Below are 26,082 nucleotides of genomic sequence, written 5' to 3'. Positions count from 1 at the left end.
AAATTAATAATAAGGCGGAAAATTCTGCTTGGTTATCTCCACGTGTATTCAATTATTTGTTCATTGTTGTAAGGGGAAAATATAACAACTATTCTTATCATCATAGAAAAGGTAGTTGTATGGAAAGGATGTGTCAATAACGTAATCGTAATAAATTGATCTAATTCTTATTTCGATGGAAATGTAAAATATGTAGTTTCCTGTTTGTGACTGTTGGAGTATTTGGGTAGCAAGCAAAAAGAAAGAACCGTAAACAAAAAAAACGTGCAAACTAATTTCTTTGAATAGTTTTTGCTGTGTTCTTTTGTGTGGTATACCGCTTTGTAGTTTGTTACCGTGGTCAAGTGAATAAAGTGTGATACCACATCATTGTTTCATTTAATTTGTTATCAGATTAATTAGGATAAATTACCAAACTTACATTGTTAATGATGGGACCATAATTTGCACTGTTAAGTGAAATGCACAAAATTGGATGGATTCTTGTTATAGAAACGCACCTTTTCGAGGCAGAAATTAACTTCATCTTCTCATGCTAATATTTTATGACTGTTTACAATGGCCACTGCTAAGTCAAGTCTTTGTTAGGGAATTGCATAAACAAATGCTGACTAATGATAACCAAAACTTACTAGCCCATCAGACTATTAACATTATGAAAGTTACTAGTCCAACAGGAAATCTGCTAGCCTCGGGCTAGCGGACTACCGCTAATTTTGAGCCCTGACCCATTATGAAGTAACAACAAAAAAAACTTACTCGAAATGCAAAGTGGTCAGGATATTGTATAATGGAAACCACTCACATGCAATTAGCAGATTGACATGTTCACCTGCTGTCCACTAAAAGCTTGGAATACCAATTTGTTAAAAAAAAATATCGGAATACAGCAAACGAAATGCACAAAAATTATTAAAATATTTTATTTTGTTTTCATTTTCACAAACTGGTGTATTCAAGAACACGGTCAACATTTAGTCACAATTCAACGCATATTCAGTGATGTGAAAGAGGACTTCAAAACTAGGGATGTTTCGAGTTTTTGCTACAGGATTTGTTATGGCATCTAGTTGGTCCTAAATAAAAATCATGCCAATTTGACATCCAGTGTGGCCTCTAATGCAGCCATCTTCAGAATCATTGCTCTTCCTCATGAAAGTTGGATCAACACAAGGATTTCAGGAGTCGGATAAGGCAGAAACAGATGCCATCTAAACTCCTGATGGAATATCATATCAACATTGGCTGTTCACAAGATTTATGCCGTCTCATTTACAAAATGAAAATGGCATGGAGTGGTCTGAAGTGCTCACTGTTACAAATCACTGACATCTCACCTCAACATAGGTTTGAGTGTTGTGCTTGCCCAATGTGGGCACAAGAGAAAGCTTACCAGTAGATTCTCATGGGTGGGGGCTCTCCTCCCAGTAATACTGGCTGCTATGTAAAGCCTATCATGTGCTGAAAAATGCATTGAACCCTTTAACAACTAAATCAAAATGGTGCCAGTCTGACATCCATTATAGCCACCATGGGTAGTCATCTTGAAAATCTTGCTAATGCTACTACTAAATTAAAAGTTGTATTGACATGTGGGTTTTCAGCCAAAGACTAATATTGATATCTAGTTTGTCCTGAATGATAAAAGTAGCTTATCTGAGCTCCTATTCGGCACAATGGCAGCCAGCTTGAAAACTGCTTATATTTGATTTTGCATGCATTTGATTGCCTACAATTGCCACCATATGGTATTGGTGTCTTTAAAACTTGCAAATCTGCAGCTTGGCTTAACCATGAAAATATTCACTGAAGCTGTATACTGTAAAGAATTTGGATTTGTAAGATATGGTGGAGTTATGAGGCATTATTGTCTAAAACACTCACTTTTTGCCTACATGAGCAGCAGTAGTAGTTGTTGGGTTTAATGCCATTTTTCAGCACACGATAGGCTATACATGGCGGCCAGTATTAATGGTGGAGGAAGAACCTGGGAAAGAACCACCAACCCACAAGAAGCTACTGGCAAGCTTTCTCACATACCCACATTGGCCGAATCTGAGAATTGAACCTATGCAGACAGGTGAGATGGCAGTGATCCGTAACAAAGAAAGCTCGGGGCCACCAAATTTGGTGTGTAGTTGATCTCTCTTGACTGAGGTATAACGATATTTCCAACATTCATGTTATCATTTAGTGGTGTTGGATGTGACCACTAATTGCCTGATACACAATAAGTTTTGTGTTCTTATTGGATTCCCATTTGATTTGGTATTTAGCAAAATATGCTAGTTTTGATCTAAGTGATTTTGTGTCTCCATCCCACCATTTATTGAGGTGGCATAAATAATAAGTGTTGCTCATGTACGTCAATCCATCCATTCACCTTGTCACCTAATGTCTCGTCATGCCAAGTCCAGTCCGACAAAGTTACATCCTATCCTGTCCTGTCCAGGTCATCATGTCAAATAAAATCTTGTCCTGTCTGGTCCACTCCAGTCCATGAATTTCGTTTGAGGTTAACAACTTCTGAAAGACCTTTTTGTTTGTGTAAGCTTGGTGTCTCATCCACTACAAAAGACCAAACTGGGCTATCAAGAGTGTTTAATGTAATAAAGTGAAATATATAATTCAAGAAAGGATTATGGAGTCAAGTTAAATTTTTAGCATTTTCCTGAAAATGCATTGGAGTTGTGGCTACTGTTTCTCCCAGATCTTTGCCATTGAACTGTATCACATCAGCATGTGGGTCTGCGTGTTATATAGACACATTTCAAGTTTTGTCCTCTGTGGACCTGGTAATTAAACAGTTCCATTCTTGTATCAAAGTAACTCAATTTATTAGTGAACTTCCAAAGGGGTAGAGGTGCTCAAATCAAACATATGGGTATTTACAGGAAAAGTATTACCTTCATCAATACAAAAAAAGTGGTGACAAATAAGGAAGGTTAAAATTTTCAATGACATTTCCAATAATATTTAATTATCCATGAAAATAGGCTTATTATTTGAGCAAAATAGCTAGGAATAAGTAATTATTCAGAGGTCATTTGTAATGGAGGAATACTGAGTGAAAGTTTGCTGGAAATATTTGGTCTAGTAATTTGTTAATTACAAAAAAGTAGAGTAACCTGCTATGTGGACATGAACATATTTATTTTTCAGTTTTCAAAATTCCTGGAAACAGGTGACATGTGAAATTTGTTCTATGATGCACACTGAAGGCAAGTTTGGTGGCAGAAGGTAACAAGAATACCATGAACAGTATAATGCAAGTCTCTCAATGTTTAATAGTAGGGTATGGATGAGGTGAGAGATTACATGTACTGACCAATAGGTCAGAATGACCAGGTCCGATAGTTAATATACATGATCTGGAACTAAAATTGCTGTGCAGAAACCATTATTTTCTTGTTAGACTTGACCTTTAGACCATAGAATCCTTTGTTATTTGAAAAATTATGCAACACCCATGTTCAGCTGTAGTAACATTGACCACTGAACCATAAATAAGTAGGCTTCTTTCTTACCCAGCATGCAAGTCTACAAACTTTGGTGAAGGTACACTATCATAAACTGAAAATTTTGTGCAGAATTCATTGTTCTCCTCTAAAAACTACCTTAAGCTCTAACATTTTTACCCTCAAACTGTCTTCTTACTCACCCCAAGCTCAAACCTGCTACAAAGTTTGGTACAGCTTTGTGATGTGGAATTAATATTGTGCAAAAATATCAGTCTTTTTCCTCTTTAAGCTAGTGTCCTTGTGTGAAGTGTTGGATTTTGAATTGCAGCGAACTTTAAAATTGGAGCATTAAAATTGTATTGCATTTAAGCCAGAAAAGTCTTTGTGAAGGGTAACTTCAACCTTTCTTTGTTCATCTCCCCCCATGTCAGAGTAAACTTCAAAGGGATAGCATTCCAACTCATTGAAATTGACCGGGGTAACTTAACATGGTCCTTAGAAAGTAAACATTTGAGCTACTGACCCTAACCACTTGGTGGGAACCTATGTCCACATAACATTTTTTCAAAGGGAAATTGTCACAGTCATTCAGATTTCGAGCTATCTAAACCTGATGAAAGGGAGTATTTCTTTGGGGAAAATTAGGGACCACTGCCTACAGTTAGGCAGAATAAATTAGGGTGTACACTTTTAGAACAATCATACCTTATAATGATGACCATAATTCTTTAGTCTGAAAATTTCCTAGAAGAGAAAACTTAGTCTCGATTCCGTGGAAAGCATAAAGAGATTAGTGCTTTCCTCGTGAAACAAAAAAGGAACCAGGTGGTCGTCTTGTAAAAAAAAAAAAAGGTTTAGTGCTAGGATGCACAAGTTCTGAAAGAGAACAGCAATAAGGAACAGCTTTCTGAAAGAAAGACTGGACAGTCTGGAGTCAGAAGGACGAGGTCAGAAAAAAAGGACCAGGAAGTCCATGAAGGGACATGGCATGGAACTTAGAAAGGATGAACATGGAGACGATATACAGTCAAAGAGAAGGAAGGTGATGCAATCAATCTTGGACATTGCGCTCTTTTCACCTCTCGTTATGATGATGAAATAAATCCAAATTAGACACACCTGTTAAATTCTACTGATATAATCTAACTTGAATTGGAATAGCCGTTATTAATTTATTCTAATTGTTATTTTCTTGTAAAAGGGGGCCCGTATTGCTTTATTTCTCCCCAATATTCTCGCTCAGTTCTCATGTTAAAATTCCATTCTTCTTTCACTCCCACTGGGCTATAATATCAAGGGAGGTCATCCTATAGATAACGCCAGCCAAATCCAATTAATCACCCCTCTAAGATGGTGATGTTACACCTAAACCTCTGCACTTTTTCCTTACCCCAAGTACAAGCCATACACAAAGCTTGGGCATCGTCTTTGACAACGAACAAATGTTTTGTACAAATAATATTTTGCTTCTTTCTGTTACAGTGTCCTTGAGCACTGACTTGATAAGACTTCATTACCCCAAGTACTAGTCTTTCACAAGATTGGTCCAACTCTGTAATGCAGAACTATACCAGTAATCTTTTTTTGTATTAGCCATTTTTCTTCTTACAGTCACAGTGATCCTGACATATGCACCCCATAATTTATAGCCTTTTTTACCATCTACCAAGTTTTGATTCAGGTCTCTGCATGTAATTTTGTATGTATTAGGGTTTATTGACAAGTATGGTGCCAATTCACTGTAAACTTTTTAAAAAATGAAACATAACCCTCAGTGGGATTGATGCTCAGCTGTTTGAAAATTCAAAATAAGACCATTTCTTTTTAACTGCTTAGTGTCGAAACCATCTCTGATCTTGTGCTATAAGATGTTCAAATTAGCCACTATGGCAGCCATCATGGATGTAAGATAGCTGCATTTTTATGTAGGACAAACTAAACACCATCAGAAAACTTCTTATGAAAACTCAATATAGATATGACCATCCAGGAAAAGGGACAGTTATTGACAAGATTTTCAATATGTTCATTGTTGCTGCCATATCTGAAGTTATATCGGAACCATATTCATTTAGGACCAACTAGATATCATAATAACTGTGAAAATCGCATGTCAAGGTGGCTATACTGGTTGTCTGATTGGCATGATTTTCATATAGTACCAACCAGACTTAAAAAGTCCTCTGGTTGTTGTTGTTTTAGGGTTTAATGCCATTTTTCAGCACAAGATAGGCTATACATGGCGGCCAGTATAACTGGTGGAGGAAGAACCCGGGAAGAACCACCAACCCACGAGAAGCTACTAGCAGGCGTACTTACGCTAGCTGAGCCTTGGACTCGAACCCACGCAGACAGAGGTGAGATGGCAGTGATCCGGAACGGTGAGCACTTCAGACCACTCAGCCACTCGCGGCCCCCAAAAGACCTCTGGTGAAATGCCAATGTTTGTACAGGATTCCATCTAGGTGGAGTTGTAATAACATTTTCAAGAAGTACATTTAATGGTGATACAGGATGTTAAAATAAAATTAAAAATACATCATATACTATATGGCTGCCATGTACACTTGCCAATGGATGTTTTTCCTATGCTGTAGAAGAAGACAAATTAATGAGAGAAAAGAATATTTGTAATATTTCTCATGAAAGCTGAAGTCTAAAGTCTAGTAAATAAAGTATTTATTTGTGGCTTTTTTATTATTTAAAGTCAAGTTAAGATAACCATCAGAAACCAATTCCATACTGAGTGTCTGTTATTTTTCTATATCCAGGTCAATGTTACACAATCTATCACATGAAAGACCCAAATGCCATCTTCTATTTGCCATCATACTCAACAATGTATTTGCAGTTACAATGGGGCAAATGCCACATCTAAAATATGTTGTTCTTCTTCATCTATATCTGGGTGCCACAGATCTATCATAAGAATGGCCCTGATGCCATCCTCCTCTGTGCCAGCATGCTCAACTGAGTGAAGATAAGAGTCATCAAATACAAGGCACTTCCCATCCTCCCAAGTTAAAGTTTCCTCTGCAACCTTCATGTAACATTTCTTGGGTATTATCAGACCTGAAAGAACAAGACAGGATATGGTGATAGTAATGTGATATGAATATACACTCATGAGTAGCAATTATAACAAATTTCATGATGGCCACCATGGCAGTCATACAAGCTGTCTGTGGAGAACCAATTTTATTTGGACCCAACAAGTGATCATCAAGGGATCCACCTCTCACCATCAAGAGTAAAATGGTTCCTAGATACTCTAGAAAAGCTGGTCTAATGTGATATTGGTTGACAAAAATCGTGTTTTTACTAGATGGATGGACAGACAACGAGATCAATAAGCTACACAAAGCAAGATTTCTAGTGGGCATAAACAGGGAGTGGAAAGCATCACTCGCTGTGCCTCAAACAAATCACTCTACCATCAATTGGAGACATAAAAGCTACTTAAATGTCACTTGTGTGGATGTTTTAGCCACAAGCAGTCCAAGTGCCAAGGACATGGCCAAGAAGCCATATTCTTGACTACCTACATTCAATAAATATTCAGTCCTTTGCATTTTCACCATGAATCACTGTGTCTACAGACAGAGGTCAGAAACCCTCTTATAAATGGGACATTGTTAGATTCCCATTGCAAAACTGTGTATGAGATAGATCTACAACTGCCAATATAAGCTTTCATGTCAATACCAAAAATATATAAAAATAGTACTCTGCTTAAGGAGGATGATTTACTTGACTCATGTGTATCCAATTCATATCTATCTCCCTTTCTGACTCAAAATACATGTAATGTGTTGTTCCTAGGTTTAAGAGGTAAAAGTATGTAGGTCACCTTAAAATTAGTAGAATAAGAATAGCATTTAAACTTCATAAGTCACTATCTAAAGAAATAATATCTCAGTGCTTGGTTCTAGTGAAATCAAACTTGGGGCTGATCAGCCAGACTGCTTTTTCAAATGAGGGTGGCCGAGTGGTCTAAAGTGCTCTCCGTTATGGATCACTGCCATCTCACCTCTGTCTGCATGGGTTCGAGTCTCGGATTCGGCCAAGGTAGGTATGTGAGAAAGCTTGTCAGTATCTTCTCGAGGGTTGGTGGTTCTTTCCAGACATTTCCTGGGTTCATCCTCCACCATTAATACTGACCGCCATGTATAGCCTATCGTGTGCTGAAAAAATGGCGTTAAACCCTACAATAACAACAACAACAATTTTCAAATGAACACTCTGTTTTTTTGGGGAAAAGATAAAATTGAAGGATCAGGAGGTGTGAGAATATTATCTCTAAATGCAGGGCAGATTTAGAAACTACTGATTTTGAAAAGCAAGTTGTTAGAAGCTGAACCGAAGAATAGCAAATCTTTTCTTGTTGGTTACATCTACAGAAATTCAAATTCTGCTGTAAAATGAAACAAAATATTTGAAGATCAGATTGAACATATGCAAAAGAATAAAAAATTACTCTTCCTTGGTGACATTTACAGGGTCTTACTAAACTCTCAAATTAAAAATTACTGTCTCAATTACATGACATCATTGGACTGGTTCAGCATATGACAAAACCTGGTGGGGTGGACACTGGAAAAGTCAAACTCTAATTGACCATATTTATTCAAATTCTCAAATAATGTGCTTTGTGTTGATGTCCCCTCCACTGGCCTGAGTGACCATTACCCCATATTTCTTGCAAAACCAATGCTTTCACCACCAAATCACCTCACACACAATTTCATATATATCGTTTAAAAAACTGAATTTGAAGTTCCAAGAGGAACTGATGTTCCATGGGATATTATTAAAATGTTTGATGACATCAGTGATGTTTTAGATTCCTGGTACTCACTCTTTATGGATGTCACTGAAAGGCAAACTCCTTTGAAAATGTGCTACTCGAGTAATCTGGATTACACCAGAAACCATACAAGCAATAAAAATACATGACCAATATAAATGACTATGAAACACTGATAAATACAAAAACATGAGAAATGAAGTTGTGTTCATGTGTGTGTATTTGGACTTTTAATGAAGTTGTGTTCATGTGTGTGTATTTGGACTTTTAATGAAGTTGTGTTCATGTGTGTGTATTTGGACTTTTAATGAAGTTGTGTTCATGTGTGTGTATTTGGACTTTTAATGTAGCTTTGCGGAGTTCAAGTTGATAACAGTGTTATGGTCAGAATAAGAATATCTGGTTACTATAAAAAAAAACTAAAGAATTTCTAACAGGATAATGTTTTACAAAAGTTATATTCAACCTCATCTAGACTACTGCAACATCATATGGGGTCTGATGCTTCTTAACAATATTGTTAGAAGTGGAAATACTTCAAACAAGAATGACCAGAATTATCCATAACAATACAGTACATAATATCCAATGAATGTATGAAGGATTTGAAGATCATGACTATCTATGAATGAATATGTTTAAGAAGTCTAAATTTATGTGTAAAGTTTCTAATGGTTCTATGTCCAACACTATATGAATGGTATGATCATTAAATAGTTTATAGTCTATCAATGTTACATTCTATGTCATCTAATAATTTTCTTCTTCCTAAGCCCAAAACTAATTGTTTAAAAATATTTTGGCTTTCTCACGTCTAATCATTTGGAACTGTCTACCTGAAGATGTTAAAGAAGCATCATCAGTGTCTTCTTTTCACCACAGATGTCTGAAATGGATGCAATCAAGATAATGCTAACCACCAGTTATGGCCAACTTTGTGGTATATAAAATGTGTGTGTGAAAAAGTTTTCAATCATGCATGTTGGTGTATCCAAATGCTCCATGTGCTAAATCCATACATAATATGTACACCAATCCATTATACCTTTTTTGTACAATATCTGAGGCCACAAGGGAGATTAGTTTTTGCACTAACTGCATCACCCTCTTAAAATAGTCTTTTTTATTATTATTACTCTTATTGTTATTATTCATTCAGGACGATTAGTGAATTAACATGATTTTCAAGATGGCTTCTCTGGTGGCCATATCATGAGAAGTTGTTTAATAAAAACCTATTGTGATACAACTATCCATTCAGGAGTAGTAATAGCAATATTTTCATGATGGCTGCTCCAAGAGAAATTCTTTCATGACAAGACCTGTGTTAGTTTAATGCACCTGATTTTGTTACAATAGCTGTAATCAAATAAGAGAACTGATGATGTGCTGCTTGAGTACTCATTTTTCATATTTTAACTAGAAGAATGGAGAATGCCAGATGGAAGGTTGAACATTAAGAATTCTATATACCCCCATATCTATAGATAAAGGCTCCTGTCTGTATACATTTGGAATAAATGGATGTACTTAATGACTGATCATATAACAAACAATATCTAATCTTTTCCCTCATGTACGTTATAAATACCTGGAAACTCTTACCATCAACTACAATCTTTGCTGATTTATTTATTTAACAGTATTGGTTGTAAATACAAGTAACAACAGGGCAAGATAGGTCTGTCTGCATTTAAGGATTGGTAACCCACTTATAGATACTACTTATTTAATAACTACACAGGTCAAAGGTCACCAATTACAGCTTGTTATAATTTCTACTGAAAATTTTATGAAGAATCTGGCATATTCTGTGAAGTTGTGAGATTAAACATTAACTTTTTTGCCAGGTGTTGGACATATTTTTTGTGTACAGATCAAAATACTGCAAAGACAATACTGTTAATTCTGATAAGACCTTTTCTCAGCAAAAGTGCCCTGTCAAATCCAGAGAATAGTTTTAAAAAATCTTAATAATCTCACTTCTTCCACCATTCCTAGAGAAGTATAATCTAAAAAATACCCCCAAATACCCCAAATTTGAAAGTTAAAGTGTTATCTATTTAGTCACAGACATGTACATGTATAAAGGTTCCCAAAGACAACCTCTGTAGATTCTATAAAGACTAAATGTGACATTCCAACTAATCTAAAACAGACAATCTCCTTTGTCCACTCTGATGGATAAACATAAATCAGGAAATCTGTTGTTGTTGTTGTTACAGCATTTAACACCATTTTTCAGCACAAGATAGGCTATACATGGCAGCCAGTATAACTGGTGGAGGAAGCAGAACCATTGGCCCATGAGAAGCTACTGGCATGCTTTCTCATGTATCGACGTTTCTGAGCCAAGCCTGAGACTCAAACCCACGCTGACAGAGGTGAGATGGCAGTGATCTGGAACGATAAGTGCTTTAGACCAATCGGACATTCAGGGCCCCTCAATAAATCTGATTGCATCAGAACATAAAGTTGCTCTCTAAATGCAATTTAATCACAATGCATCCAACTGATGTACTCCCTTCTAGTCAAACTTCAAGAGCCTGGTCTTTTTGTTAGCATAGGCACCCACAAAGGAGTGAGGTGGTTGGGAGCATTTGACAACATCCCAATGATTTTTTAAAAATCAATTGTGTAGTACAAAAATATATCCCTTTGATTTTTGCACCCCCACCCCTGAAACTTTTAGAACAAAAACAGTACATGTCATCAGTTTGTGTAAACAATCTGTAGTTTTTAGTTATTTTGTTGTCTTAGAAATTTCATAACCTGTTAAACATCTTCGTTGGTCTGTAATCAAGCTGCTTCTATATTTAGACTAACATTTTAATTTTTGGTGGGGATGGGTGGGTGGGATTTTGTGTGGGTGGGATTTAGATTTTTAATGTAGCTTTAACAATTTTTTAGTCATATCGCTATGATGTCTATAGTGTGAGTTTATAGCTATGTCTAGCAATGGGGGGGGGGGGCATCATGCCACAGACATGTAGCATAATGTCCCACCCTGGAGTCACATTATCCTGAATCCAGGCTGACCAGTCCTAACACTAACCTCTTAATGGTGAGCGCCAAGCGAGGCAGCTGTTAATACCATTTTTGTAAGTCTTTGGTATGACTCGGCCGGGGATCAAACAGTGTACCTCCCGCATCTGAGGTTGATGCTCTAACCACTAGGCCACCGGAACGGTTGGTGGGATTTTGTTAGGAACAAATTCTGACCTGGCTTGAAAAAATACTGATGCTCTGATCTATGGTAAAATAAATTCTATCCATCATTTTAGTTAAGAAAAAAATTATCTTGAGTTTTTAAAAAAAGTGCTCTTGTTTGAAAAGAAAATCCTGGCACCATCCTTTCTACCCTTCTCCAATTAAACGGTTAGTAAATGAATATGCCAGTGCAGTGGCAAGCTTGCAACAATTAACTATCCTGCCCATTAAGTCAGTAGTTAATACAAGAATCAACCAATCATTTAATTATGCAGGAGGAATTGGAATAAAAAAGAATTGGTTCACAAAATCTTTTAACAAATAGTCTTTGATTTGTAGGAAAAACTCACTCAGATAAATGAAAGAACAAAATCATGGATGCCAAAAAGATCCTACCCTCCTCCCCCCCCCCCCATTTCAAACAATTAAATTGTTTAGTACCTAAAGGTGGCCTTATAGCAGCTGTATAATTACTATACCAGTCATTTACTTTCCAGTTGTGCAGTAAATTGGAGATCCTTTATATAGGGAAGGTATGTCCTACTGAATGAAGATGATAATCTGATAACATAAGGATGTAGGAGACTAAGGTCATTATCTGATAACATCAGGATGTAGGAGACCATGTACCCTAGAGTACAGCCCTTACAGTGCTATGAAGCTAATATTAAATGTTAAAGTAAAAAGTAACAACGAATGCTCAAGCACTATCAGAGGAATATGTTTATTGTATTAGTAGAGGATCCCAATTCCCCACTGCTCTGCGTCATTCCTCCCAAAATTATGTGCACTAGGGTCAAGCACATGGTGCTGAGAACATACCAGGGGGTCAATTTCAGTTGCATATCTTGTCTTCTTATTCCCAATATACGCTAACAGGGTAGAGATCTCAGTAATTCTAACTTGTGACCCACCTGCCAAATTTGAATGCCTCCTAGGGATAATCCAGTGATTCCATTCAAATGGGGGTCGGATGGAGGTGCAGGCACACCCCTATTTAAGTGCTGGTAAGTGTTCTGACAGGACTATAAGGGTTTATGATCTGGCTGAAACAGGATTATATTTTACAATCAAAGTTATGCATACATGTTCCCTTTTCTGTCTCAGAACTGAGTGGGAAAAAGTTAAAGGTATAATCTCTATTCACCAGGTATTAATGTCATTTCACCAAGTAAACCAAAGCCAGAAATAAAAGTGATGAGATAAAATTAACGTTGAGATAAAACACTTATCAGGACATTTCCGCTGTTAATAATTCTTCATGTTCTGGTTGGTTTATTTCAGTGACTCTGGGTATTTATATTTGGTTTATCTGCAATGGGTTGTCAAAACCTACATGAAATGAAGTTCTGCATGGGTCAAAAACCAACAGCAGATCTTTCCCTGACCATTTTCAACATGAGTGCACCCTTCTCTCTTTCAAATCCCCAGCTTATGTGTTTAAACTCTGTATGTTAGTCTTCTAATTTGTGATCTAAAAAAGAACACCACCATCCTAAAGTTGCCACCAGAGGCTGCATCAAAATTTTTAAAGTGTTGAGCATGACCTGAGACCTGAGACATATAAAAAGGAAGTTTAAAGTCTCTATCGTAAATCGTATCGTATAGTTGTAGTCAATATCACACCGACACACACATTTATATGGGCAGGATAACCTAATCAGTGCCTTTTCTCCAAAAAGTGCAGGTATAAAGACTGATATTGTGCATAACAACTATCACTGTACAATGACAGAAAAGTTTAGTGCTTAGTATGAAAGTCGCAACTCTAACAGTCTATCTCAAAGATCAGGTGTTGGTGGCAATTGCCCCTGGACAACACCAGGTGTTGGTGGCAATTGCCCCTGGACACCAGATGAAGGGGGATTTCATCAGGAGCTCTTATTCTGCAGCTTATGTTTTCATACTACATGTATTTCACCTCACCTATGTGTAATGGGGGAAATTCTTCACAAAACTTATACTGGTATTTAGACGGGGGGGGGGGGAGCTGGAGGATGGAGGTTGGCAGGTGACATAAAAACTGTTCTCTCTGGCAAAGTAGGCTGTTAAAGAATGTTACAATGCCCAGACCCTCATTGTCACTGTCAAGGATGTTAACTAATTTGGATGAACTGTGGCATCCATATGGGTAACCACTTCTGAACTCATCCTCATACTGAACTGGATGCCATACATATCCTAAAAAACAGCATTCAATAAATTAGATGTCAAATGCGGTCTCATAGTGATTCACCAATAAGATGAGCACATGTGGATTTGAGTTTACTCACCTTACTGAAAGTAACTAAATGCAACAGTTATAGGTTTAATTGTCTTGCTTAGTGGTTTTTATTCTGTATATATTTCCTTCCAATGCTTGATTGCATTATGTTATGAAAGCGCTTGTTTTAAGCCTTCTCTTGTTTTTCATCATTTCATCTGTATTTGATTGTACCTCAACATAATTTGTGAAAAAAATTAAATGCCCTCTATGCCAGGATACTTCAGTCAAATTCTGTTAAGTTTTCTCAAGTGAGTCGTTATTTAAAGTGGTTCTTTTTCTGTTTTTAGTAATGGTGGCCATATTTGATGGCAGATCTCCATCTTTTAAACAAATTTTGAAAGACCTTCAATACGTCTGCATACTTTCTGTTAAATCAATTCTGTTAAGCAGTTTTTGAGAAGAAGTTGTTCAAAGGTATCTTGCTAAATTTGATTACAGATGCCCTAGGCACAAGGATGTTTTCTGTCAGTAGTTTTTAAGAAGTCAAAGTTTTTTCTCTATATTTAGTAATGGTGCAGATATATTTGATGCTGGATAAGCATCATTTGAACAAATTCAAAGGCCCTCCATGCAAAGTTGGTAATGGCACAATTTTAATCAAGCTAATTGTCTGTAGATGAAACGACTTACATCCACAAAATGAATATCAAACACAAAAGCCAAGAGAAAAACTGGACTATTACATGTTTGAATGATGGGGGCAATCTACAAACAAGATCTAAATAGTAGAAGAAAAGTGAAGAAATAATTGAAAAATAAATTAACATAGAAAAAGTCCAAAGATGAGATGATCATGGCTATCCAACAAAGAAACACTGTTCTACAATGTCTTCTGATTACCTATCTTGAAACATGGCAGTTAATTAATATTATGTGAATGTGTTTGTATCATTCTTTCCTCACATTCTGGTAATGTTTCAAAAGTTAAGTTCCTTTATCATTTATCCACCATGAACATTCTTCCTCATGTACATGCATATGTTCTGCCAGACATTACTCTTTTCTACTTGTACCCCTTATTCAACACCGAGTGGGTACAGTAGGGTCTATTCTTGTATAAAGTATTGTCAGGTCTATTCTTGTATACAGTATTGTTAGGGTCTATCCTTGTATACAGTATTGTCAGGGTCTATTCTTGTATACAGTATTGTCAGGGTCTATTCTTGTATACAGTATTGTCAAGGTCTATTCTAGTATACAGTATTGTCAGGGTCTATTCTTGTATACTGTTGTTGTTGTTGGCTTTAACGCCATTTTTCAGCACACGATAGGCTATACATGGCGGCCAGTATTAATGGTGGAGAAAGAACCCAGGAAATCCCCGGAAAGAACCACCGACCCCCAAGAAGCTACTGGCAAGCTTTCTCACATAACCACATTGGCTGATTCCAAGACTCGAACCTACGCAGGTAGAGGTGAGATGGCAGTGATCCGTAACGGAGAGCGCTTTAGACCACTCGGCCACTCGAGGGCCCCCTTGTATACAGTAATGTCAGGGTCTATTCTTGTATACAGTAATGTCAGGGTCTATTCTTGTATACAGTATTGTCAGGGTCTATTCTTGTAAACATTATTATCAGGGTCTATTCTTGTATACAGTATTGTCAGGGTCTATTTTTGTATACAGTATTGTCAGGGTCTATTCTTGTATACATTATTGTCAGGGTCTATTCTTGTATACAGTATCGTCAGGTTCATGCCAGTATCTTAAAAAAATCAGCTGAAAAAAATGGATTCAATGCATGAAAATCACACACTTATTTTATTTCTTCATTAAATCCTTCCTCTTCTAAAATTTCCACCATTTTTGTTAAATGAAGAGAAGAATTCCCCAATATCCCACCACCTGTTTTAAGCAACAGTATGGATCCTAGTGGGGGAAGCCAAGTCATATTGACATATTTTCTGTTTTTATGGATCTAAAAAGTGATTAGGTAGGTTGTTGTTGTTATTGTTGTAGGGTCCATACATGGCGGCCAGTACTAATGGTGGAGGAAGAACCCGGGAAAACCTTGGAAAGAACCCATGAGAAGCTACTGGCAAGCTTACTCACATACCCACATTGGCTGAATCCAAGACTCGAACCCACGCAGACAGAGGTGAGATGGCAGTGATCCGAATTGGTGAGCGCTTTAGGATTACGTAGGTTATTTATTCATGTAAAAAATGTTTTAATTTCAAATGCTGGTGTTTTAGAAGAGACACAAAAGCTGACAAAAATTTTACAATGTTTTGAGTTAATCAAGGTCTTTGTATGATATAACACACAAAACAGATACTAAACACAAAGGTCAAATGAGAAAATACTGAGTACACACTGTTTAATGGAATGGGTAAAACTGATACCTGACTGAAATTTTGATAAGATGGCATTGGGAAAGCAATATTTTTTTCATTTAAGCCAAATTCCCAACAAGTTTTCAATTGCAGTAGCCAGTATAATTCTTTATTTATGTATTCTGTGTTGGTACATCCCAGATTTGATTCAACTGGCTAAGCATCTTGAGGGAGTCTACAGAACACTCATTTAAGTTGTTATGTTTCATAATGAGTTTGTTGTGAATGTGGCTTTTGTAGCTATTCAATCGCATTTTTCTGAAATTAACAGTTTTGCCAACACACTGAATGACACAGATTTTGTATGTCAGGAGATAAATTACATTTTTGGTTTGGCATCCACACATCTAACTGATAGAAAAGATAACTCGTGCTGACAAACTTCTGATGAATTTGGTCTTGAGGATATGTTTGCAAATTAGTGCTTGTATTTGCAGCAGTATATGCCTGAATCTGGTCTTGTATGAAGCTGCATTTTTAGGTCTATGATAAACAACCACTGTAACTTCTTGAAATTTGCCCTTCAGACTTTTGATCTGGTGTCAATGCTTCTGAATGACCTTTTGTTAAGTTTGGGGCACTGGGCTGGAAAGTAAAAGGGACACACTTGTTTTGTTTTCTTTGTTTTATATTTCAAGAGGAGGTGTGAAATACTGTTAATAGCCTCATCAATGTATCAATATCAAATTACATATTTTCAAAATCTTTATTACAAACTCTTAACTGAAGATCTCATTTTTCTTTTTATAGCTTTAGGTGGCTTCTTACTTAAGTTTAAATTCCGATGTGTGGATAATAATTTTAAACTAACAATAATGGTGGTAAATAGTTCTGAATGAATATATATATATATATATATATATATATATATATATATATATATATATATATATATATATATATGTATTGTTGTTGCTTCTTTTATAAAATGGATAAAGCTTCTATGAAGAAATAGTTTTACATATAGAAAATATAGAATTAAAGTTTTTAAAATCTGAAAATATATTTCTTAGAAGATATGCTGTGTATTTCAACAACATAATACCTATAGACTAAAACTGCAGTAGATACCTAGTGCTTATTCATGCTTGATCGTATGCATATCTGTGCCATCATTATTATTAACAATCATGTATACAAGTTTCAAGCTCTAATTGAACCAATAAAGTATCTCACTTAACCTATAGAAAACATTTGTACACTGTTATTCAACATATTTTTTAAGCAGATATTTATAAAATATGTACATACATGCATTGTTTTATTTTTTAAAAGCAAAATAGGGTATTTTATACATAACTGGTCATATACATGAATCAAACTTGCATATGTATGTAATGTTGCAGTCTGGGTACTGGGTGGATGGGTTCAGGTATTGGCCTGGCCAACATGGGTATGTAAGAAAGCTTGCTGGTGGCTTCCTGTGGCTCTGGTTCTACATGGGGTTTCCCCAGGTTTTACATCCACCATATATGCTGACTGACATGTACAGCCAATCATTTACTCCAAAAATGGCATCAAACACACAAAACCCAAACCAATCCAAATATATCTGTGTTTGTGCATGGGTCAATTATTCAGTATATATCTATTTATCTATCCATCCATCACTATATGTACATATCTAGGCAGCTGTGGGTGTCAGTCTGTCTATATCTATCATTCTATCTCTATCTATGTGAGTGATGGTATCAGTCTATATCTATCATTCTATCTCTATGTGAGTGATGGTATCAGTCTATATATCTATTCATCACAATCCCTTTCTATCTGTAGAATGTATTTATGTGTGTGGTTCTTCATTATACATCACTAAAATGCTCTTCATTATACCCCACTATAAGGCCCTTAATTAAGCCTCAATTGTTATACCTCACTATAGGCCCTTCATTATTCCTTGAAATAAGGCTCTTATTATCCTTCACAATAAGGCCCTTCATTATACCTCACTAAAAGGCTCTTCATTAAACCTCATGATAAGGCTCTCCATTATAATTCAATAAAAGCCTCCAAAAATATACTTCACTATAAAGCCCTTCATTGCACTTCACTATAAGGCTCTTCATTATACCTCATTACAAAGCTCTTCATTGTACTTCAGTTAAAGGCTCTTCATTAAACCTCACTATAAGACTCTTCATTATACTTCACTATAATGCCCTTCATTATACTTTACTATGTTGCCTTATTATAATTCAATAAGAGCCTTAGAAAATATACTTCACTATCAAGCCCTTCATTGCACTTCACTATGCTGCCTTCATTATACCACACTATAATGTCCTTCATTATATTTCACACAAAGGTTCTTCATTATATCTCATTATAAGGCTCTTCATTATATATTGACTCTGGTTATATAGTGAATATGGTCATGAATACTGTTTTATTAAGAGGTACTTAAATATTTATGCAGTATGTACCTCATTATAAGCATGTCTCAATATAAGACAGTTCACTCAATGGCTCTCATGGACAGAATTATAATGAGGTAGTGCCATATCAAGTACAGTATTTAAGGAAGTCTCACTATATGATAGTATACTTGATGACTCTCATGGACAGCATTATAATGAGGGAGTGCTGTACTTCATTATAAGACAGTCTCATTGTATGACAGCATACTTGATGACTGACATGGGCATCATTATGAGGATATACTGTGTCCTGTACTTCATCAGACCATCAGGCCCTGCCACACAAGGTAACAATGCTTGATTCCTACATGGCGCCTAGCCATAGGACCCACAAAACAATAAAGTGTACTGTATAAGGTTGTCATAAGCCCAGACCATCAGGGCCCACTAACTGGAACCTAACAAATGTTCCCCTAAACAGGAACAGAATCATAAGCCATGTCAAGCCACCCAATAAATGAATTACTATCTGATGGTTAAAACCCCAAACCATCAAGCCCAGTCATATAAGGTGATACTGATTGCATTACACCACCACAAAACATAGGCTTACAAAACTCTGACAGACTCTACATCTTCAACATTTATCTAAGTACAGAGTTCTTTTTCAACTATTCATAAAGTGCAAGACTGTGAAAAATTATTTTGGGAAACAAAATCTAAATTCTCACCCTGGAGCACTTGGAACTTGGAGCACACCAAATGCACAAGGACACCTCTGACACATCCCCAACCATTTCTACCTCCAGATATGATAAATGAGGAGCATGTGGTGCATGCATTAAAATGCTGAGTGGTGGTTCCTGTTTTCCACTCAATCAACAATTAAACAGTCTGTGGTGCACACCACTTCCCTGAAACAGGGATGTTTACTCTTGAAATAGGGTAAAACCTTACTGAGTGCTGGCTCCATTCCCACTCAGCAAGTTGATGTACATGGAAAAATGGTCACACAAGTCGAAAATTGAAGATCAGTCAGTCAGTCATGTACTTCATTAAAAGACAGTCTCAGTACAAGGTGATATACATCATGGCTTCCATGAACAGCATTATAATAAGGGAATACTGTATCATGTACTTCATTTATGGCTATCACACTGTATAAGAGCATACTTGTTTACTCACATTACATTATAATGAGTATTGTATCATACACTTCATTATCAGGCATTTGCAATGTATCATAGTATGTTCAGTGACTTATGGACAGCATTATAATAAGGGAGTACTGTATAATGTACTTCGTTATAAGATAGTCTCACTGCATGAGAGCATACTTAAAGACTGACATGGGTAGCATTATGATGGAATACTGTCTCATATGCTTCTTTATAATGCAGCATAATTACAATGCAGTATTCACCATTGCTTCCATGAACAACATTATACTGAGGGAGTACTGTATTACTATTTTCATTTTGACTGAGGACCAGTCTAGCTTGTCCATGACCAAATATCATTAATTTTTCAGGTTTGCTTGATGTTTACTGATGACAATTAATACCTCAGTTGACATATAATATGCCTGCAAATATGCAATCAAGTTTTGAAACAAACTTCTCAAAATAAAGTCAGGGTAATTTTCCAAGAGATTAAAGAAAAGCCATTCAGTTATACTTGCCATTCTCATCAAGGAACTAATCAACAGGATAAATGAGACAAATCATGATAATCACTTAGAAGCATTAGTCTATAAAGCTCTCTAGTTCTTGATTTTACCACGTATACCATAAAATTTAAAACTTAAAGTGGATTTATTTTTCACCTCTCCCATACAAAATCTTGCCACCCCATGCCATGTGAGACATATGTTTCATTTACAATTTATTTTAACAGTGATCTAATATATTCACTGGTTCTTGATCACTTCAATGAAATGTTGCAAAACAAGATCTGGATGTAAAAATCATGAAACAACATTGAACATATGTTGATTTAAAGTTATTTGATAGTATTCAGAATTAAGAAAGATGTTTAAAATGTCCATTTAAGAAAGGTATGCAATTGTATGTGTCATTTAACAAACCTATTAACAAGTTGATCTGAAAGCCTTAGAAGTTGGAAATTATGTTTGCTTATGTTCATATTTACAAATATTTTAAAAATTTATTCTTTATAATCTGGGCTATTAAATAATATGATGATGATTTACTGAACCCAAGATTAAACTGCATAGGGATTAGAAACAATTTAACCAACCAAGTATCTCAAGTTGCTTTTATCTAAGACAAACCTGCATAGGGACTGGAAACTATCTAACCCACCAAACATCACAAGTTACTTGTACCCAAGACTAACCATAACAAAGGACTGGAAACAATCTAACATACCAAATATCCCAAGTTTCTCTTTGTTATACAGATCATATGGTCTATTTGATGAAAGTCATTTATGATAAATATTTTGTAAACCACAATGCTCCAATATTAAAATAATATAAGAACTAATGGGAACTATTAGTGTCATTTATTTGGGCATTAAAGCAATATGTATGTATGTATGTGTGTGTGTGTGTGTGTGTGTGTGTGTGCGTGCATGTATGTATGAGAAACCCTGAAATCATTATCTGCCACATATATGTGGCAGATCAAAGGATTTAACTAGTCTTATGTTACGTGTTTAGGCTCTCATAAACAGTAACAAAGAAAAAGCAAAAAAACTAGCTTTGTAAAATTTAACAAATAATTTATTTCCCTAGAAAAACAATGTAAAAATGATGAAAAGAACTTATGGTTTTATGACTCAAAGCCAAAAATAATCCAAGAATTGAAAATTAGAAGTCCCAGTAATAAATGTTCTATTGAATTCAAGTTCAAGTCCCAACAAAAGAATAAAAAATGGAAGGTGATGATGTATACTGTAACCTTTATAAGAATGATGTGTCTACAGTTCTTTGTTATACCAAAGAAGATAATATTCCGGTGTTTGAATTTTCAAATAAAATTTCAAGAAATATCTTTTTCCAAGAATTCTGTTTGAGCACTTAAATCTTCCTAGGGAAAAAGAATTAATAATTCCATAAAATAGAATTTCAAAGCAAACTGGTCACAACAAAGCTAACACCCTGACATCAAGTGTTTAGAAGCCCAACTGACTAAATTCTCTATAGACAAAGGTTATACATTAACTTGAGACGCAAAACAGATTCCCCGTTGAGGGTCAACCCTCTGGTAAAACCAGAATTTCTAGAACATCATAGAAGCTACTTATGTCTAAAGTCACGTAGTCCCAGTCAGCTTCGACTTCACTATTATCAATCACACATTAAGAATGAATTTTAAGAAGTTTTTTTTACTTGATTCTCAATCAAGGTGAGGTGCTAGGTCAGCATAAAGATACAAATTTCTATTTTTAGGTGTTTTTGATTAAAAAGTCAGGTCAAACTAATTTCTGGAAAATATTAAATTCCAGTAAACAAAATTACATTACTTTAATATGTAATGAAATAAAAAAAAATAAAACTTACAAACAGGCAATTAAATTAAATCAAATATAAATTAAATCAAATATACATAACACTAGCGGATACTCAAAGCAACTGGACAGTCCTAAATATCATTATATCAAATTGTCTTTCATTTTCTAATAAATTGTCAAAAAAATACCTCAACAAAGTCCATGGTCAATAATGATATTGCCTACTTATTTATTTCAAAGGTGACTTGATCTAGTGTATACACTGCTTCTTTTCTGGACAATCAATGCAGAAGTCACAACTAAGCTTGTTTGGTCATTATGTTCAAACACTCTACAGCCAAAAAGCAGATGACAAATGATGTGTGAAACTTTACATAATGCATTTAAAAAACAGGTGTCAATTGTAGAGAAATTAAATCAATCCCTCAAACTATTTTTTTCACTGTATTGTATTATGGTATCAGTACAACATACCTTTAGAAAAAAATAGAATTTCTTTTTATCTGAGGCATGGGCCTGACTTAAGATGAAAGCTACCAGTAGCATGAACTGACTTTTATTATCAAAGTTATTTGGGGACCTGATGAAATAAAACTTTACCATCCAACTTCACCATAAATGTCTATCAACTACCTGTTAACATTTTTGAGGCAGTAAGTCTGCTTGTTTTCATTTAAAAATTAATTTTTAAAAGCAGTCAAGTGGAATAAAAATATTGTTCTTGGGTGAAATTATAAAAAAAAATGATTTTATAATTAAAAAAATTAGTTTGAGAGAAAACCAGTTAATACAATAATGCTAATTCTAATGAAACAGCAAATCCAGAACTGAAAATGACACATTCTCTGGTACACTGAATAATTAGGCATATAAATGTGATCCTTTTTTGTTATAACTATATTTCCTTTTAATTTGTAATATATTTAAACATCAATAAAATATGGCCACCACATTAATTTTCATTAAAATGTGTCCACCAAGAGCCTTTAGAATTTTAGGTATGACATAGCTTAATGTCAAATTAGCATAGTCCTGACTATACAGTGCGGAGAAAGTGTAGGCCTCTCTAAGAAGCCATATAAAACAATACTACAGATATATACAAGTGAATTGCCCATTACATGTCCACTACATATCAATAGTCCTGTATATATTAGCAGGGCAGGGCTGACTCAGGAGATTAGTGACCAATGGACCTCAATGACTTATGCCTTTTGTCAAATTATGTGATCTTGAACAAAAGATTTTGTGCAGAAGCTATCATTTACTAATCAGAATTACCATGATCATGACTTTTAACCTTTAGACCCAAAAATCTGAATGTTGCTTTATTACCCTAAGTGCAAGGCCTTCACAAACTTTGTTCATGATATGTAGCCTTGAACTAAGGTTATTATGCCAAAAATATTTTTTCTTTCCTGTCCTTTATCTTTTAACCCCAAATTAAGTAGGCTTCTTTCTTACTCCAAGAGCATGTAATCCATAATGTTTAGTCCAGGTCTGTAATAAAGAACTTGTGCTATCAACTGAAAACAATTTGCTTTTTTCTAAGACAGTTACCTTCACCTTTGAGATTCTGACTCAAAAAGCAACAGACTTCACTTTTACCCAACGCTTAAGTCATTCACAAACATTGGTGAAAGACTGAAGACAACCATTTTGTTATCTTTCAGACAGAGTGACCATTGACCTTCTGCTCCAAGACCAAAATGATTCCAAGGTCAAGCATTCCAAAATACATGGACAATGTCTACAATGTAGCGCTAATGTTGCTCTGTAGAAACCAGGTTTCTTCATATAGCTTAAGTCACCCTTACTTTAATTTGAGAGTTTATAACCTTATTCTTTATGTAAAGTGCAAGCTATAAGAAAAGTTTGGTCCATGTAACAATGCAGTGTGGAACTAATGTTATTGTGCAGAAAACATTTTTCATCTTTCAGTCACACTCACAGTTACCCTGACCTCTGACTCCAAAAAAGACAGACATCTACAATGTGCAAGACATCCACCAAGTTTGGTCCAAGTTTGTGATACTGAACTAATGTTATTGAGTTAAAACCACATGTCTTTAGTCACAGTGGCCTAAACTTTTGACCTTTCTGAACCTAATATTCATAGCCTTCTTTCTTACATCAAGTGCAAGCTATCCACAATGTTTGGATATGAAACAAACAACTCAAGGCACATAATCTTTATTCAGCTGATGACCTGATCATTTGAACTCAAATAACAGGCTTGTTCCATGTCCCACCTGCAAGCTATCTATCAAGTCAAGTTGCAGAAACCATTTTCTTCTTACAGTTAGTGACGGTGCCATTTTACATTTTTACCAAATATCAATAACCTTCTTCCTTACCCCAAGTGCAAGCAATCCATAAAAAATTTTAAGTTATTGTGCGGACATAGCTGAAGTTATCATGTATAAATTGTCCAGTTAATTGGTAGCAACATATCGTACTATTAATGCCTGGACTTCCATTTAAACAGAGATGTTAATCTCTATCCAAACTGCAGAGTGTGTTATTAATATATTCAAAAATATTATCTATCTTTATGGTAAATGTTGTTGCTAAAACTCATGCCTGCCATATTCCCTGACAGTAGTTTTTTTTTTTTGTATAGTTCCCAGTAGAAACTGATCTTCTACCTTTTCTTTGTCTAGCTTGTCTTTATGTTTCAAGAACTAAATATGCTGCTGTTTGTGTTTTTGTTGTGTGTGCAGGGTGGGATATTTGTACAATAAACATGAGCAAATTTTCTTACCAAGATGACATCGCAGACGGATGTTGGTTGGTCCATAATGAGGAAATATATGAGTTCCTGGCTCTACTACAGAAAAAGCAACATTTCCGAAGACGTTTTTCTGCATCAAATTCGGAAGTGATGAAACTATTTTGAAAGTGTCTGGACATAAGGCTATATTTTCTGACAATGCCCTCCCTTGATTTATTAATGAAAAGATACTCCATTTTCCATGAGAGGTGTCATTATTTCTCCATCTGTCAACATTTTTCTCATATATTATTTTAAACTCATTCTTTATGATATTAAATTTATGTTCAAGACCAGTAAGAGAATCCATGCACTCCCACAAGGGTCGACTTTGTAAGATATTCAAATAAAAAACATTTGGCCTTTGACAACTTTCCTTGGATAATGATGTATCTTTAAGACAGTGCGTTATCTTTTCAGCAATTGCTATCTCTGACTGATTTCCATTTTCACACACTGTCTTTAAACGGCAGGTAGCCTCTACAATTACTTTTGCATACAAGCTGCATCGAACACAATTTGGATTGGTGCAGAGGGAACTTTCAGGTAAATTGTTAATGTCATCTCCGTAGTGGATGTGGTCTTTACTTTTTTCTGTCTTAATCATTAAATAAAAACCCCATATAAATAAAAATGTTCCAATAAAGTAGCCAATTTCTCTGATATAGAAACTGTCAATAATAAAGGTCCACGATTCCATTTGTGTTGACACCATTCGTAACTTCTCGGTCTTCTTGCAATTTTGCAGAAAGATACTAGTCTGGTTCCCTGATTGCTTACTGAAAAGAGGCCAGGGACGCAGTCTACAATGGTAGCTGACATTCGGACCTAAATTAAGAAGTTCCGTGTTTTTTTTGTTTTATTTTTTAAACCGAGCACTGCTATTTAGGGAGCGCTCACAAGCTTTTATGTACGTTTGAGAGAGTGACGTATGTGAGTTGAAGATGTTTGCATTTAAAACATGCACAGTGGAGAGAATGTTGGCATGCGTATATACTACTTTAATGTAATGTGGCTGACATTTCTTTGGATATTGTACTTATGGAAATTGTACATGATCTAAGCACACTGTTAACTAAAATGACTGTTCCCTTATGCTAAAAAAATAGCCTGAATTAGTCTAAAGTACAGTATCTTTAGCACCTATTAAAATAGGGAAAATTAATTTTGCCCAACTAGACAATACCAGCTTCTGAAAGTGCAATCGATAAATTACTATATATATATATATATATATATATATATATATATATATATATATATATATATATATATATATATATATATATATATATATATATATATATATATATATATATATTATATATATATGTATGTATGTACGTATGTATGTATGTATGTATGTATATATATATATATATATATATATATAT

The 26,082-nt window shown here is 35.3% G+C and overlaps 1 protein-coding gene across 1 annotated transcript; it reads right to left on the bottom strand.

Annotated features, from left to right (window-relative positions):
* Window positions 1–907: 907 nt before the first annotated feature.
* Window positions 908–25,431, bottom strand: LOC149775295 (aspartate beta-hydroxylase domain-containing protein 2-like). Its single transcript, XM_089943339.1, has 2 exons — window positions 24,680–25,431; window positions 908–6,533 (listed from the first exon to the last, which is right to left on the bottom strand). Exons 1-2 carry the CDS (start codon window positions 25,401–25,403, stop codon window positions 6,313–6,315), a joined length of 945 nt encoding a protein of 314 aa, XP_089799465.1. The 5' UTR covers window positions 25,404–25,431; the 3' UTR covers window positions 908–6,312.
* Between the last annotated feature and the right edge of the window lie 651 nt (window positions 25,432–26,082).

This window comes from Sinohyriopsis cumingii, chromosome 19 (genome assembly GCF_028554795.1).
Source record: "Sinohyriopsis cumingii isolate HCF-2022 chromosome 19, ASM2855479v2, whole genome shotgun sequence".
NCBI classification, from domain to species: Eukaryota; Metazoa; Mollusca; class Bivalvia; order Unionida; family Unionidae; genus Sinohyriopsis; species Sinohyriopsis cumingii.
Note: the sequence above shows the minus strand (reverse complement) of the source record. Positions and strands in the feature narration are given on the sequence as shown.

Coding starts and splice junctions, on each gene's coding strand:
- LOC149775295 (XM_089943339.1), bottom strand. CDS start 25,403: ATGGTGTCAACACAAATGGAATCGTGGACCTTTATTATTGACAGTTTC. Junction 6,534..24,679: donor CCGTCTGCGATGTCATCTTG/GTAAGAAAATTT, acceptor TTGTTCTTTCAG/GTCTGATAATACCCAAGAAA.